This window comes from Hesperophylax consimilis, chromosome 20, assembly GCF_061612785.1.
Source record: "Hesperophylax consimilis isolate HC1 chromosome 20, BYU_Hcon_1.0, whole genome shotgun sequence".
In the NCBI taxonomy this organism is placed as follows: domain Eukaryota; kingdom Metazoa; phylum Arthropoda; class Insecta; order Trichoptera; family Limnephilidae; genus Hesperophylax; species Hesperophylax consimilis.
In genome coordinates, this window is record NC_142855.1 from 19,518,009 (window position 1) to 19,536,308 (window position 18,300).

Consider the following 18,300-nt stretch of genomic DNA (forward strand, 5'->3'; position numbering starts at 1 on the left):
TTATCTCACCAGGGCGATACTAAAAGTATCCAAACAGTGTGGAAAAGAATGAAGCGCAGGTGAAATAATGAATATACATAAAATCTATAAGTTTCTTTGGCGCAGGTGAATTTGATTTACAGTTTTATTCAGAAATTGATGAAATTTCGCACACTTGAACTTCAAAACTAGAGGAAGGTTATGTGATTTCGAAAAGCTCTGAATAAAGGCCGGGAACTACAGCTAGTAAATATTTGCTTGAATCTGTGTCGCTGAGCCAAGGAGTTTGCCGATCTGCCGCGGAGGTTTGTATGGTATAAAAAAATAAAACAGTTGTTTTAGTTAAGTTTTTATTAATAATTTTTCGATTTCATCGAATTTACAATATACCATTTTTTAACAAAATTGCACTCTTGAGATTACAATCCTCATCGGACGAATCAGCAGAATTAACTAGTATCAACACCGAAGAGAACCTATTGAAGTGCTGTGTACTCAAGTAAGCTCAATTTTCACTTACTTCTGATGAAATTTCAAACATTTTCAAATATCGCAAAGAGGAATCAATCTCATAGACTTGTCTCGGGCCCAGGAGTTGTAGCAACATCAGTGTCCTCTCAAATCTTTCTAGAGTACACAGTTTCTACAGTACTAGCGATTATCTTTTCAGTGATATACACATTCAATTCGATCCATCCCACAATGCATCTCTATCTACAAAAAACATACTAATAAAATTATTATTTGTGTGTAAATATGTCTTTTTTAGATAATATATACCAATGTATGTTTTTTGTAGATAACGTTTGACATTAAGCCCTCGAATCAACAACACATTGGAATGCAATAAAAGTGGTTACTTATCTAATTAACTTTGTTACTACCAAAACCAAAAATTATTTTAGTAATAAAATATATGAAGATGGGTACAGATATTATCAACACAACAAAGGTTAAAACATTCCCATCGCGTGCACGAAACGAGGATTTACAATACACCGTGCACATCTAGATTCCCTTTGTGTTCGTCTGAAAAGCTGACAACTGACGGATCACAGCGCGCCGCCCGCTAATGCTCGTGGCGTGCATGTTCTGTGGTGCGCACAGAAACGTAATTTTGTTGTGTTGCTAATATTTGTATGCGGCATTCGAAGTTATAACATAACATAAATATTTTAAATTGTATAAATAATAAATGCATTTTTGATATTTTTAGCAATTACATTTTAATTTATTTTGCAAAGTACCTAATGAATAATTCCAGTGAAAACAATATATTATCATCCTTTGACATGGAGGATTTTCAATTTGGGGGGTGGGAATAGGTACCGTCGCCCCGGGAACCATTCACGAATAACCGACACATGATCACATGTGGCAAGCGGTTTCATGATAACTCATCAAAATGACAATTCAACACACCTTTAAAAGGTGATATAAAGTCAATAAACGTGATGAAACAAAAATTAGGTCAAATAGTTACGTATTTAACATAGTTTTTGTTTCATCACTTTTCATAACTTTATAACACTTTTATGGGTGTGTTGAATTGTCATTTTGATGAGTTATCCGGTCACCGTGGCAAGCTGTGGCCGGCGACTACCCACGGCAGGGGTGCCCAGGTTCATGGGGTGAGGTTTGTCCAGGTCTGCGGGGGATGCGCCTGACCACCAGCAGTGTGGCGAGCATGATCGGGAGAGATCGAGTGCGGGAGACCCTTTGACCTCTCCAGCCGGACTCTCTCGACCCATCGAGAGAGATGGATTCACACGTTACTCCTGCACGCACCCTTCAAATTTTGGTTTTTTTCTACTCTATGTAATAGCACTTCCAAGTTACCACACGGCATAATTATGTGTCATGATTTTTTCATTCTCCTGAATAAATAGATTCACATTTGTGGTATTACATTCCCAATGGCAATATTCAATTAACAATTCTAACAACAATAATAATGTAAAAATAAAAGTTGACTGGATTTCGTCACTTTACCTAATGCAATAATAATAATTGACCAGATTTCGTCACTTTACCCGATGCATTAATAAAAGTTGACTGGATTTCGTCACTTTACCCAATGCATTAATAAAAGTTGACCAGATTTTGTCACTTTACCCAAAGCATTAATAAAAGATGACTGAATTTCGTCACTTTACCTAATGCAATGATAATAATTGACCAGATTTCGTCACTTTACCCAATGCATTAATAAAAGTTGACTGGATTTCGTCACTTTACTTAATGCATTAATAAAAGTTGACTGGATTTCGTCACTTTACTTAATGCATTAATAAAAGTTGACTGGATTTCGTCACTTTACTTAATGCATTAATAAAAGTTGACTGGATTTCATCACTTTACTTAATGCATTAATAAAAGTTGACTGGATTTCATCACTTTACTTAATGCATTAATAAAAGTTGACTGGATTTCGTCACTTTACTTAATGCAATAATAAAAGCTGACCGGATTTCGTCACTTTACTTAATGCAATAATAAAAATTGACCAGATTTCGTCACTTTACCCAATGCATTAATAAAAGATGACTGGATTTGGTCACTTTACCTAACGCAATAATAAAAAGCATGATTCATTACAAAGCAATAAGATAAAAGTAAGTACATGGATAGATATTATAGAAGCTTGTATTTCCAAGACAGCGTTAACTTAAATATTTTTTATATACTGAAAAAGAAACCCAACTGTCTGGAACCAGTGAGTTGAAGGGAGGGGGGGGGAGGAAAGATGATGGTTAGGAAGAATAGTATGATACATTAGGAGAAAAGGAGTACGCAAACCCGCCTCCCAAATTATATCAACTCAAAATATGCTCAGGAATTGCGGGTTAAAATGCTTGGGGTACTTGCTGATGCACCCAGTATACGTATATTTCTACAGGGTGTCACAACAAAGCAGTTGTTACAAGTTGCAACATTAAGTGTGATTATTTTATTTTCCGCAGCCACCACCGGGGCACTTCTTCTTGGGCGCCTTGTAGCCCCCGGACGACCCCGCTCCGCACAGTGGGGAGTATTCTGCAACAAAAGACACACATTTATTACATGTACTAGAGCAGACCCGTGAAAAATCATAGGATAGTCTGAATTCTTGACAAATCAGTTCCAATTTTGAAAATGAACTTTAACATAATTTCATGTTAAACTATTATATTATAGGTGAGTACTTTGCCGCTCGTCTGAATTCTTCGCAAAAAAAAAAAAAAATTGTTAACAATTTTTGCTCATTTAAATTAATTAATACAAAATGTTAAGATAGAACCGGCAGACAAGCAGCTTCGCTGGACCGACTCTTTTTTTAACATAACCTGTATTCAACAATTATTAAAAAAATTATGTACAATTATTAAAAAAAAAAATCAGTTCCAATCGAAGTACGGACAACCGAAAATGGTATTTTTGATCATCATCAACTTTACTTTATGAGAAGATTATGGTTTTCTGTGTGTTGTAATTTCATACACACAAAAGTAGACTATTATTTACGTAAATGTAAAATTAGACATGACTATGACTACTAGCTCCGCAGCATCTAAAAAGGGAACTAGTTAAATTTGAGCGAGGATTCGCAAACTTTGTGAGCATAAAGGTAACCTAGGAGTTTATAGGAGTTTCCCTTCATTTTCATTTCCCGTTTAAAAATGGGTGTTTTCACCCTTCTGTAAAATTTGAATTTTTTCGGTAATGGTGTATACTATCTTTTCAATTTTCTTTCAACATATAAACTTACGCCGATTCCAACTCTTGCAGATAATAAATATTTTACCCACATCTTGTTCCTACATACACAACCCAATATTTCCATATATTATTCAGAATGTAAGCTACATCTTGTTCCTACACACATAACCCAATATTTCCATATCTTATTCAGAATGTAAGCTGCATCTTGTTCCTACATACGCAACCCAATATTTCCATATCTTATTCAGAATGTAAGCTACATCTTGTTCCTACATACGCAACCCAATATTTCCACATCTTATTCAGAATGTAAGCTACATCTTGTTCCTACATCACGACCCAATATTTCCATATCTTATTCAGAATGTAAGCTACATCTTGTTCCTACATCACAACCCAATATTTCCATATCTTATTCAGAATGTAAGCTACATCTTGTTCCTACATCACAACCCAATATTTCCATTTCTTATTCAGAATGTAAGCTACATCTTGTTCCTACATACACAAAACAATATTTCCATTTCTTATTCTGAATGTAAGCTACATCTTGTTCCTACACACATAACCCAATATTTCCATATCTTATTCAGAATGTAAGCTGCATCTTGTTCCTACATACGCAACCCAATATTTCCATATCTTATTCAGAATGTAAGCTACATCTTGTTCCTACATACGCAACCCAATATTTCCATATCTTATTCAGAATGTAAACTACATACTCCAATCTTATTTAGCTTTTTTCTGCATAATAAAAGCACGTAAATACCTGATCTTGCTCCCAATCTTTGACCTCCCTGTCCCTTTCCTTCATTCCTCTTAATGTAGTCTTCTTTCTTCTTGGCCGCCCGCTAAAAAAACAAACATATTATTTCATAAACTATTCAAACAAAAGGGATACACATTTACTGTCCAAGATAAAATAGTGTTCGAGGACTCTATGCAGAGAATATGGTGCCAATGTGCCACTCTGTTGGGAACAAGGCTCAGACACCTGTGAAGACACATTGTAGAACCAGAAGACATAGCCACATATCTAATGACAACCCTGCTGAACTTTATAAAAGGGATCGGGTTACTGTAAAATGTGAAATGTAGACTTGACGGCCTATTTAATAGTTTACTATGGACATAGGTTGTATTATAGAGCATGGCAATTACAATTTGATTAAACTACACACTTTGTTTAAGTTTATAGCTTTCTGCTCGAGTAGCGAAGAGACCCATTTACAGGAGGGAGGAAACACAAAAGCCAGTTAATCATTAGTAACAAATAGTTTAGTTACCTCGTCCAGGACCTTCTGGTATTCTATTGCGGCGAGGGCAAGTTCTCTCTGCTGGCGAGCCCGCGCCATTTCCATCGCGTCGGATTGCTTCGACTTCACGTCATCGTCATCTGAAAGAAATTTAATATTTTTTAATTAACTCCACGTAGAGGGACAGCTTAACTACTATACCCCCCCCCCCATCTATCAAAATCCTGTTATCTGCATACTCCAATATTTCCGTATTTTCTTGGGCATATAAAATACATACATTCCCCAATCTTATTTTGTTCAGTATGCAAAATACATACCCCAATTTTTCCGTATTTTGCTCAGCATACAAACTACATACCCCAATCTTTCCGTATTTTGCTCAGCATACAAACTACATACCCTAATCTTTCCGTATTTTGCTCAGCATGTAAACTAAACATCCCAATCCTTGCACATTTTGTACAGCATGCAAACTACATACCCCAATCTTTCCGTATTTTGCTCAGCATACAAACTACATACCCCAATCTTTCCGTATTTTGCTCAGCATACAAACTACATACCCCAATCTTTCCGTATTTTGCTCAGCATACAAACTACATACCTTAATCTTTCCGTATTTTGCTCAGCATGTAAACTAAACATCCCAATCCTTGCACATTTTGTACAGCATGCAAACTACATACCCCAATCTTTCCGTATTTTGCTCAGCATACAAACTACATACCCCAATCTTTCCGTATTTTGCTCAGCATACAAATTACATACCCCAATCTTTCCGTATTTTGCTCAGCATACAAACTACATACCCCAATCTTTCCGTATTTTGCTCAGCATACAAACTACATACCTTAATCTTTCCGTATTTTGCTCAGCATGTAAACTAAACATCCCAATCCTTGCACATTTTGTACAGCATGCAAACTACATACCCCAATCTTTCCGTATTTTGCTCAGCATACAAACTACATACCCCAATCTTTCCGTATTTTGCTCAGCATACAAACTACATACCCCAATCTTTCCGTATTTTGCTCAGCATACAAACTACATACCTTAATCTTTCCGTATTTTGCTCAGCATGTAAACTAAACATCCCAATCCTTGCACATTTTGTACAGCATGCAAACTACATACCCCAATCTTTCCGTATTTTGTTCAGCGTGTAAACTGCTGTCGCATGTCGCCTCAGAGATTTCTGTGTAGAGTCTTTGTGAATGAAAGGAAACACAAAAGTCAAGAATGATTCCACTTCCACATTCAGAGCTAACCTTTCTCACTAGCTTCATTAACAGTAGAGGGTGCTCTTGCAAATTCAACAAGGTTAGCAGTTGTGAACTGTAATACCAGTAGAACAAACGCAACATCAATAGTAAAGATGTGACAGATGACTGAACTATGAACAACGGAATCCCATAATATATACAAAGACGCTGATAATAAAAGAGAAGGTAATCAAAAAGGATAGGATAGTTAAAGGTATCACAACAAATATAGCCATTACTCCTGCACGACTTACCATCAAGAATATTATTACAGGGTAGACATGAAAAACGGAAAATAGGAAAGGTTAACTAATTTATTGGAAAAAAAATATTGTATTCAATGGCAATTTTAAACCTTTGCACTCGGAGTTGCAGCGAGTGTCATTGTCAGGTACAAATATTATGAAGTGAACATTTAGGAAGTGTTATTTTGGTATAGATACATACATATTATGGCCTCTACGGTTGAGAATAGAGGCTGTCATATATTTTGTCAAATTCCGGCATGCATGAATTTGTGTTATTTCACAATTTATTCATTTAAAATAATATACATAGTATTTGCGACGGGTTCTAGAGTGGAAAATACAGTCAGTATCGCCCTGGTGTAAGACCAGCATTCAGAATTGAAACGTTGCTTGGAATGGCTTTTGCCGTGTTTGGTGACCAAATCTGAATAGCCAGGTAATACCCCACCTTCCTCTCCCCATCTACGTTCAGCCTCACAAAAAACGTAAATATTAATATCTGGGTCTCTTGTGCAGAGTTAAGCTCTTCTCCCACAAGGAACTTGATGTAATTATTTTTTTTTAAATTGGCCTGATATGTAAATCTCTTTCCGATCAGCATAAACTATACTTTAACCCCTCCGACTTTTCGCGAACTTGAAGCTAAGATGTCTTTATCGAAATGTCAATTTCACGAAAACGTTGTGTTATTACCGCCTCACAATCAAAGCTCTATAAATGAAACATTACTGAACGGAGCCGAATAGTAAAAACTGTTTTAGAAAGGTTACAAAATAGGCTTTCAAATTGTTGTATCATAAATAAATATTAACATTTGTAAATATTTAAATTTAGAATGGAAACATGAAAAAATTGTAAAAATGACTCACCTGTAATGTTTTATGTAAAAACGATACTAAAATCACGGATAATGTAAAAAAAAAACACTTATTTCATCGTACAAATGTACAATAAACAATTCTGTCACTTCACTTTTTGACCATTTCATACAAAATATATTTTTAAAAAAACAATTAAACTTGCGAGGCGGGTCGGCACGTCAAACGGCTTTCTTGGCGTCGTTTTACGATTTGGCGGGTAAAATTTGCTTCCACTGAGTAGGTCTTTTTACGGGTTTCTATGGATAACTTTGAATAGAGATGTGAAGCTTCATTCAATACGAATATTCTACTTTTTGTTTTAGGGATGTCACTAGAAGAATAACGGAGTTATGACGATTTTTGTGGAAACACACGCGTTGACGTGTAAACACGCTTATTGTACTTGACTGCTATCGTTATTTTATCGTGTATATCTGCTTACGTTGCTGACCGGTTAAGGGATTATCAGTCAATAATCTATATATATATATACAGGGTGTATCGCCACGTACCGGACAGCAAAGTGCCCATAACATTTTTTACTCCAAATGTGCTAAGGAATAGCTGGTTAAAGTTTGTCGGGTACTTGCCGATACACCCTGTAGGTATATATGTATAAAATGTTTCTTGTTTGTACCCTCTAAACTCAAAACATTCAGGACTGATTTAGTTGAAAATTTCAAAGTTTGTTCTTATTAATGCCAGAAGTCTTTAGAGACTGGTTTAAATAATAGACAAAGTCGGAGACACCCGAGGAAGACTTTACGCATTATCTCTGCGCGGGAATGAGATACGGACTTGAATTAAAGTTGTATGATGTAGTTTGTCTGAAGCAACAATAAGGTATACAGTAGTGAATGGTAGAAATAGTCGTGGACTGCCTAGACGAGGAATACACGAAGCAAATAATTATTTGTGGTAAAACGAGGCGTAATTCAAGTGAAACGAATACGGTGTACGATACTTATGTTTGGTCAAATCTTTACTCCAAACCGTTCATACCTCCAAGCAACGTTGGGTACACTCCAGCTATTCATATATATATATAAATACTACGCCACTACTCGAGAGTCGGACGGTGTCAAGGACTACTTAGTACACAGTGCCAAGCGCTAAGGTACCTGGGCTGTCATAGAACATACTGGAAATTTCAGCCGTTGCTCAGCGTTACGGGTGGCAATTTTGTAGCCATTGCAACTAGAATGTTCGGGAACGTTCTTAGGTGCAACTTAAATCGTGTTGGCACCTTATATAAGCAACAGCGGGAAGGTACTCAGTCAGTCTACTACGCGCTACGTTTTAACGCGCTAATCAAAATAACTTACTCCTTTCGCGCCGCGATTCATTAAATAATCCTTGCTGTAATAAATCTATTATAAAATATTACATGGTTTACTTTCAACACCGAACACATCTTCAACCTTCGCAACATATAAATTAAAACAATGAATTGGAGTCCTCACTCTTCTTATGCAGCACGTCTTCGAGCTTGTCCTGCCAGAGCGGTAGTCGAGGGCTGATCCATCCCCACAGGATGAGCAGGATGCCCGACAGTCCCAGCGTATACCAGCCATACTCACTGAGGAACCACAGACCTGGAACCAAGACAGAGTCATTGAAGAAGATAATGTCAACAACTCTCAATGAAAATATGAAACAGATAAATACAATGACATTACAAACATATAGACAAGTCATTGTCTCATAAAATTAATACAATATGTGTAAAATAAGTTAAAAAACACACTCGTGTTTCCAGTAAATTCTTATTTTAAACGTTCATTCATGTATGAAAAAGATTTTTCACACTCTTTTACAGAATTTGGTTAGAGACAGCACACAACCTCACGCGACGCGTGACAGTTTAGTACTAAATCAAAGTACTGCAAATACGCAAAAAAATTATAAATATTATTATTATTATGTAATGAGCAGGCAGCATTCTGCTGATGCGCTCATATCTGATTTCACAACAAGTTTGACAGTAATTGAGTTGTTTTAAGTTTGAACTAAGTCCTTTCTTCTCTCCAAATGTGAATCCAATAGAGCTTTGAATTGATTTATATTTGTTGCATGGATGATATGTTGTGGGAGTTTGTTCCAAGCATCCACTACTCTATTTGCAAGGAAGTGTTTTCTAGGATTAGATGCAAAAGGCGTTTTGGTAATAGTGTCCACGGAGATTTATATTTTTATTAGTAGTGAAGATTTGTTGGATGCTAGGGCAACTGTAATGTCCAGATAAAAGTCTCCATCAAGTCACCCCTTTCTCTTCTTTCTTGTAAGGTTGGTAATCTTAGTTCCTTGAGTCTATCTTCGTATGGTAGATCTTTCAGAGCTCTTGGTATTTTGTCTCTGTACTCTCTCTAACAGATTTATATCCTTTGCGAAGTAAGGACTCCATATTTGGAAAGCATATTCCAGGAGAGGTCGCACATGTGTTTTATATATTTTTAACATCATAAATAAATAGCACTTGGTTTCAACTTAATCACTACAAGACACAACAATTTATGTCAGGAATATGGTAAAAGATGCATTAAAGTTCCATTTCTTCTCAATCAAAGTTAAGTTTGAAGGTTAGGAAATACGCATTAATTATCAGCGCTACCGGAGATTGGTAAACACTCTTGTTCAGGCCGTTGCCCAGTGGCAGGGCGAGCCCCTACATCATAGATGGAAAATTTCCCTTAAGCCACGGTAGTGGTAGTACAAGTGCTAAGTATGTTTTATTTTATTGTATCAATATTGTGTAATGTATTTATTTAGATGTTTTTATATGGCAGACAGAGTATTGCACTCACCGCTCTGTTCAGCTGAAATAAACAAACATTATGGGTCCCATTAGCTCAGTGGTAGAGCGGTGCCCCGGCAAGGCAAGGATCCTGGGTTCAAGTCCTAGATGTGACCGTATCCTTTTCTGATTTTTCTGTTTCAGATTTTCGTTTAGAAATCGCTAATATTGTCTTCAATAAGGAAATTATATTGTTTAATAGTGTATCATTTACCAGCTTCGAATGGATTGAAGGACGGCAGAAGTTTTTCTGGCTCCGAGTTGACAAAATTAACATGTTCCTCGTCGACTTGCTCCATTTTAGATTTTAGAAACTTGGCGAGTCAATTACAAAATACTACAATTTATTGGGCAGTTTTATAAAAGTATATAAACGCGGAATTTCGCGTGCAAAACAAAATTTGTCCCAATTCCAACACAAAACGCCACTTGTCAGATATAATGTTTTATAAACGTCATCTCGGCGTTGCCAGATTGAGAAATAAAAAACTCACCAGAAAAGGCATTAAAAAAAACCCACAAATGGGAAAAACTAACTAGATTTTTTAGCAGTTGAAGCCGCGGTATGAGGAGGAAGATGTATGAAAAAAGGCAAAATCAACGTTAATTTTACAAGCCGTTATAACTGCATTAATAACACACAAACTAAATTATAATAGTTCATTATGCATCACTTTGCATACAAATCATTACAAAAGTTTGTCATACAAGATGGCTGACAGGCAATTCCTTACAAGGATACGCGTGAGAATAGTTCTGATGTTTGTAATGCCGCGTTCAGACCTGATCTGTTCTATAAAAATCTACGGTCAATTTAAAGAAATAAGTTGAAATCCTAACATTTTATTTTATAGAAAAACCTGTTCTTACCAAACCTGAAAGGCCCTAGACGAGAATAATTTGAAGACAAAACATTTGATTTTATCATGACTTATCCCATTCATTCCCTATTTCATCAAATACCCCAAAAAATCATAAGCCGAAAATCACGCAAAAAAACAAAATAAAAACAGTTCATTTTACATCACTTGGAATTTCATTTACAAATAATTTCAAAAGTTTTTCATACAAGACGGCTGCCAGGCAATATTCCCTCACCCTTAGATGGATTTGGCTTCAATGTCATTCATACACAATTCACGTTTCTCACCGATCTATTTCACAGATTCTATTAAATACCTATATCATAGAATAAATGTGATTCCGGCTTATGAAAGTTATCACTCAATGAATATTATATGAAATCATAGAAAAGCATAATATATCTTCTATCTAATATGTAAAGGGGAGTGTCTATGTGTTATGGGCGGAAGGATGGCGTGGATTTGATTTTTATACAAATCTACAGTTTTATTTCGAGGTTGATGAAATTTTGAACATTTGACCTTTAAAATAAGAGGATGGTCACTGTCTACATAAGATTTCTAAAAATTCTGCGTAAAGTCCTGGCAGCACCGGTGATTTTTGTTATTTTAAACATATAATTTTAATGACTTTTTACCCCAAAGGAATGCTGAGTTGAATTACTGTTGTTAGGTTCTTAACGTCATGTTATTTATGCGGTTCCTACCCTCCTTGCAGTTTCTACAGTTTGAAACTTTTTGAAAAATGGAACATCAAAAATTGCACAACTCAGATTTTTTGTTTTGAGCGGGAAGTAACAAAATTATTACCGTCGAAGCTAGTTGTTTGTAGTAAAGAAAATGTCGTTTTTTCAATACTTACTTATCGTTTTGCGGTAATTATCTCAAGGTGCCGCGCTCTGAATTATTGTCGGGTAATAGTGTTACGGATACAAGTTTAGTGTATAGTGATTTATTGTGATCATAGTGAATCAATGATTGTGAATATTATGACCTGTGCCCAAACTTCTTCGCAGAACCTACTACCATGGTCGCTGGTAAGTAATTTGTTTTTTATTTTCCTGCTATTCATTGTTTGTGTCCTGCATTATTTTTCAGCCATTTCTATCAAACTAACATTGTCATCATACATTTTTAGTGTTGACAGTAATAGTTGTTCACTATCCAAGTTCACAGTGTATGTATGAGACCATAAATAACCACTCATGTACGAGACAATGTGACAATGCATGAATGTGGATGAAGCAAGGAGTGTGCAAAGCAGTGCAAAGGCAGAGTTGTGTGTCGGTTCACCTCTCTGTCTACTCGGTGTGAAGATTAAGCACATAAATAAAACATTCGCTAATCATTTTAGTTATTATTTCGTCTTTCTCAATGTTACGTTTTTGAGCATCGGAAATTGGAACTACGGACACAAAATGCGAGTCGCCAATCTATATTCTATGCAAAATTCAAACTTTTCAATTGTGTTTTTCTATGACAATAAACTGTCAAACGCAGTCAAACGTGTTGGTAAAAGTCAAAATAAAGGTGTCTTTTAACAGGCTTTCTTATACTATTTCTGTTTTTGAATTTAAAACCAAAAAATTACCACAATGGACGACTCGCAAAAGAGCCTCAAGTATTTAATATCTGTCGAGAAACTAGCAGAAGAAATATTAGCAGACAGAAGGTCAATAGTTCAACTGGATAAGCGAAGAAATGAAAATCGCGAAGCGATGCGCGCCATTAAAAATGATTCAAAACTAGAAAATAGAACGAAAAAATGCTGGATCACCATCGGTTCTAATTTATTTAAGATTTCCACAGAGAAAAGCTTGGAAATGATAGACAAAGATCAGAAACAATTGGATATTGATATAAATAAATTAAGGAGTGAATTGAAAGTCAAAGTGAACCAATTCAGGGACTTGGAACATCAACCTCCTGTACCGGGACTAATGTTGGTCCCCCTATCTTTGGAAGAAAGCAACATTACCAAGAGTTTACACTCTTTTTAACTTACGCCTTATCTTATCGGAGATTGACTATCATCAACAGCCTCTACCCTGCAACCTTGTGATAGTTTTAATTATTAATTTTTAAGTGTGAATACTGCACAGGAGTTCAACTGCTCTCGACCGTTTGGAGCCAGATCCGGCTATGGCATCCTCAATTGGGTTTTGTTGCTGGGCTGATAATAATAATAACATGGCATTTATATAGCGCAGTTTAGTGTCATTTCACTTCAAGTGCGCTTAACTACTCGTATAACAAACTTAAAAAAAATTGTAATTCAGTATTAGTGGTTCTTAAAATTATTCATACAGTGTGCCTTACCCAATACAGATCTAATATTATAACACTAAATACACTGTTTATACAAAGTGATGACAAAACTTAGAATAACAATAACAGCAGGACAGGACAAAACACAAATATCAAAACTAAAACATAATATAAAACAGAAGGCAGTTTGTGCTCAGAAATTAGAATCTTCTGAACAGACATTTTAAAAAGGTACAATAAGGAGACAACCGAAACAAAACAATTACCGGAAGTTTTAGAATATGGCTTATTATAAAATATTGAAAAGAAATTAAAATTTATGAATGGTAAGATTTTTTAAATAATTTTGTTTTTAAAGCCCGTTTAAATTAATTCAGCCAAATTCTGTAGATTAGTAAGAGCTGAAGGAAGTCTATTCCAGATGAGCGGGCCTGTTACACTAAAAGAGCGATCATAGTGAACGGCTTGATTTTACCTAGAAAGTTGGATTAGACGATTACTAACATCTAGATCTGCTGACCTCAGAGTAAGCTGTCTATTGCTTAAGCGAGGTGTGTTCAGGATGAGCATCAGCCCACCGGCTGGGTGGCGTGTCAGATCGGGAGAGTATGGTTTGGGGAGACCTTTTGACTTCTCCAACTGGTCTCTCGACCCATCGCCTTGCGTTGCAGTGGATGGGATATATTCTTATGTCCGTCACTCCCGGACACTCTGATCCCTAGATTCTTACCCAACCCTCATACCTTTTACCTACCCAGAACTTCCTTTCCTTAAAAAGACCCTTCACACAGCATCCCAAAAGATGACATAGGCCCTGAGGGAAATTATTTTCCTCAGGGCCTTCTGTGTGAGGTTAATGTAAAAAAAAAATGTTAATAGTTGGCTTTTGTAGTTGATTTAAAGTGTTTTAAAAAATATATTTGTGTTAAGCATGGCCAGCGGAACTGAAAGATTGCTTTAAATAGATTCATAGGTTTTTAGTTCGGGTGTAAATAAAAAAACTATTTTTATAAATAATAAATCTCATACTTTCATTGCATTTAATAACCATTACGATTGTAGATCTTCTATGTAAACTTGTTTAATTAATGTTATTCTCTCAAGAACTGTAAAATTCACCCTCCATAAACAGGGTCATCCCTAGCATGGAGGGTGAAATATCACAAAAACCATATGTACGCTCTAAGTCTTGTATTAATAAAATAAATAAATAAATATATTATTACATCAAACGAGGTGTGACAATATATCGAATTATCCGTTTTTTTTTTTAACGAAATAGCTATTAAAATGCATTATTTTCGATAATCTGTTGCTGAAATAGTTACTTCTCATTGTTATTTAACTGATACAAAGCATTTTAAAAATAAAATGTGCCATTTACCGTGTCTCCAATGATGGTACAATACATCTAGACTTGTTATTGTCGCACAAAAAATAAAATAAAATGTAACATTTACCGTGTCTCCAATGGTGGCACAGTATATCTAGACTTGTTATTGTCTCACGAAAATTAAAATAAAATGTAAAATTTACCGTGTCTCCAATGGTGACACAATGTATCTAGACTTGTTATTGTCTCCCAAAAATTAAGATAAGATGTGACATTTACCGTGGTTCCAATGGTAGCACAATATACCTAGACTTGTTATTGTCTCACAAAAATTAAGATAAGATTTGACATTTACCGTGGTTCCAATGGTGGTACAATACATCTAGACTTGTTATTGTCTCACAAAAATTAAAATAAAATGTAACATTTACCGTGTCTCCAATGGTGGCACAATATATCTAGATTTGTTATTGTCTCACAAAAATTAAGATAAGATGTGACATTTACCGTGGTTCCAATGGTGGTACAATACATCTAGACTTGTTATTGTCTCACAAAAATTAAAATAAAATGTAACATTTACCGTGTCTCCAATGGTGGCACAATATATCTAGACTTGTTATTGTCTCACAAAAATTAAGATAAAATGTGACAAGTAAAAAACATTCCATGTTTCCAGTAAATTCTTAATTAAAATGTTGTTCATGTATGTCAAAGATAGACATTAAAAAAATATATGTTTGAGCAAAATAAACAATAGGACTAGGCTTTGGTATTGAAAGTTTGCGTCGAATTCTACCTCAAGGCCGACTAGAATTACAAGCCTGGTGCCCCGATCTTGAGGTGTCGAGTGATCAAGTCAGTGCCATGCCATAATAGGGCAACAACAGTTTGCAAATGGTGGCGATTGTTGTTGATACTCGTTTTTACTGCTGATTTGAATGTTGTTTTACCGCAAGCATGTAAATAAACAAGAGTGATTTTAAACAGTGAAGTTTAGTTAGCGATAGTACTGACTTTGTAATTTGGCTGTTGCGTGCCCAGACCTCTACTCTAGTCGGCTTTGCATTTTCTTTACGACGCATAAAATATTTGGCCGACAACTTTATTATAATTTGTAATATCCGAAAAAAGAAATAATTTGCGAATATTTACAAATGAAATGTTATTCCTTGGCTTTTTCCTTGGTGTTTGCCGAGTAATTGAAAAACTTTCTCATCACGCACGGGGGAATTTTGGCACTTTTTAAAGGCAATTTACTTAGAGGTAGCATGCAACCTTACGCAATGTGTGACAATAGTACTAAAACTATGAAATCGAAAGCACTACAATTGATGTACTTTTTTCTTTGCACTTTGAGATCTCTACAGCGCGTCTATATATATTGTAACGTCAATGAATATAACTTGACGAGATGGAATCTGACTGCAGAATCTAATATTACAGAATACAAATTTCAAATATAGAATAAAATAAATCACCTTAATGTGTTATAGGTAGGAACTTGTCTGAATTTGAAAAGATTCTTGTTATAATATGAATAATTATTTTTTTAATCTCATAGAAATCGTTGTCTCCTTTACCATCATAGTTAGAAGTATGAACTAAACAGTGTTAAAAAGAGAAAACACCAAGCTTTATATTTAACTTTACCACAGAATAATTAAAATGTACACCTCTATGATACCAAAGATTCATTTATGAAACTTTGTAAATTTTTATAAATTATTTCTGTATTAAACAACAAAAAATTAAAGTGGCTGTAATGTTTATAGTACGCTATCTGACGTAAACCCGGCGTTGTGCGGAAACTTTTCTCTACTTTCTATAAATATAATGTGCATGTATTATAAATATACACATTCCGGAAGAAATTCTCTAAATGAAAGTGAAAAACCCTATCAAAATCCGTTGAGTATTTTAGAAGAACTAAGCGCACAGACAGACGCGGATAGTGACTTTATTTTATTTTAGAGAATTTCTCCCGGAATATACATGCATGGTACACGTAATCTAGTTTATAATAAAAAAATTGAATGCGTATTTCATAACATTTCAAAAACAGTTTTTAGTTTGCAGATACATTCAGATATATTCCATTTATTTGTATTTTATTGAGAAATGGAAATACACACTTTCTGACAGAAGTGTAAGAGGTGTAACATTCGATATGCCAGAGGCCTGAAAGGTTAACACGCACATCGAATGTTGAAATTATATTGTGTATGCAATGTTAACTAATAAAGAAATAATAAAAAAACCATGTATTTTTTTTTTATAAAAAGTTTTATTTCTGAGTTATTCAGTCGTCATCTCTTATTGATTATGAAAGACAATTTATTGTTATACATATATATTATTAATTATATTGTTAAAGATTCAAACTATCAAACATATTAAATATGCTTATGACTAACACATTATTATATTTTATAACTTAATCTAACTGGAGCCATTGACAATTCTATGAAATTTATACAAAATTAAATATTTTCATTTTTAAATATTAAATGGTTTTTTGTCGGTGAAGAATAGGCATGGTACAATGAATAGTTATTCTAAGCTGATTTGAATGAAAACATTGCGGGTTCGAATCCCGTCTTGCGCAAAATACAATTTTATTAAGATTTTTATATTAAATTTCACATACAGTAAGGTTCTCGACTAGCAAGCCGGAGGTTGCGGGTTCAAGTAAATTGTATTTGATTAATCTCTGTCATTTCACAATTTACTCATTTAAAATGAAACATAGTATATTTGCGGCACGTTTCAGAGTGGAATATACCGGTGTAAGACCACCATTCACAATTGAAATGGCTTGACCGGATCTGAATAGCCAGAGACCACAATTCAGAATTGCAACTTTGCTTGAAATGGCTTTAGCCGTGTTTGGTTACCGACTGATGAACTAATATATTTATGTAGGTATTTACAGAAAGTTAATTTATTAACATTTAATAATTATTATGTATATCGATCGCTCCAGAATAAAATTTATTTTCACATACTAAAATATTTTAATATCTTAACTATGTATTGGGAAATTTTAAAACACAATGAACTCAGTTCAACATTTAAAAACGCTGCACATTTGAATAGTATAATTCACATTTAAAAAATGTACAAAATCTACAGTTAGTAATATTAGTAGTATATATGGAACAGTGTTACTTTCTTCAACGTTTGAAAAAGTTGCGTTTAGTACTTCGATACATGAATTTTTAACTAACGATGGGTTGTTTAAAAAAATTTGAACAATTCATCAAATTTCAAAGTAGATCTTCAAGTTCTGTGAAGGTTCTATTCATGTTCTGTTATTATATCATAATTGGCCAGTTGTTTAATAACTCTGAAATAATAACAGAACTTGAAAATAACTTTGAAATTTGATGAATTGTTCAGATTCTGCGAAACAGTCCCGTCCCAAGGCCCAGAAATTCAAATGTAACCAAGGTCCCGTTAAACACTGATTCTAGGCGCGTTTCATCTTTCTATCAAATTGTAATAAGCTGACAAGCTTAACAACACAATAGTTGTGCTCTTCTGCTGATCAGTATTAGTTCAAAAGTTGAAACAGACTAAAGACGGGTTGTTTCGGAGAATTTGAACAATTCATCAAATTTCAACATTCATTTTCAGGTTCTGTGAAAGTCCTATTCAACTTCTTTTATTATATGATTACAGGCTAGTTGCTTGACAGAACTGAAATAATAACAGAACTTGAAA

General features: G+C 34.7%; 2 protein-coding genes across 3 annotated transcripts; one reads left to right on the forward strand and one right to left on the reverse strand.

The window, feature by feature from the left end:
* Positions 1-1,179: 1,179 nt before the first annotated feature.
* On the reverse strand, positions 1,180-10,570 carry LOC149414282 (uncharacterized). Of its 2 annotated transcripts, XR_016303974.1 has the most exons (6): positions 10,325-10,570; positions 8,780-8,911; positions 4,971-5,080; positions 4,454-4,535; positions 2,218-3,015; positions 1,180-1,971 (listed from the first exon to the last, which is right to left on the reverse strand). XR_016303974.1 is itself a non-coding variant. In XM_089643635.1 (5 exons), exons 1-5 carry the CDS (start codon positions 10,407-10,409, stop codon positions 2,930-2,932), a joined length of 495 nt encoding a protein of 164 aa, XP_089499761.1. In that variant the 5' UTR covers positions 10,410-10,570; the 3' UTR covers positions 1,180-2,929. The 2 variants fall into 2 exon arrangements, 1 of the variants encoding a protein (XP_089499761.1); XM_089643635.1 differs by having other exon boundaries at positions 1,180-3,015.
* A 1,886-nt stretch (positions 10,571-12,456) lies between these two features.
* On the forward strand, positions 12,457-16,810 carry Pdrg1 (Pdrg1 prefoldin-like subunit). The gene has a single exon (XM_089643645.1). It carries the CDS (start codon positions 12,569-12,571, stop codon positions 12,971-12,973), a length of 405 nt encoding a protein of 134 aa, XP_089499771.1. The 5' UTR covers positions 12,457-12,568; the 3' UTR covers positions 12,974-16,810.
* The last annotated feature ends 1,490 nt before the right edge of the window (positions 16,811-18,300 follow it).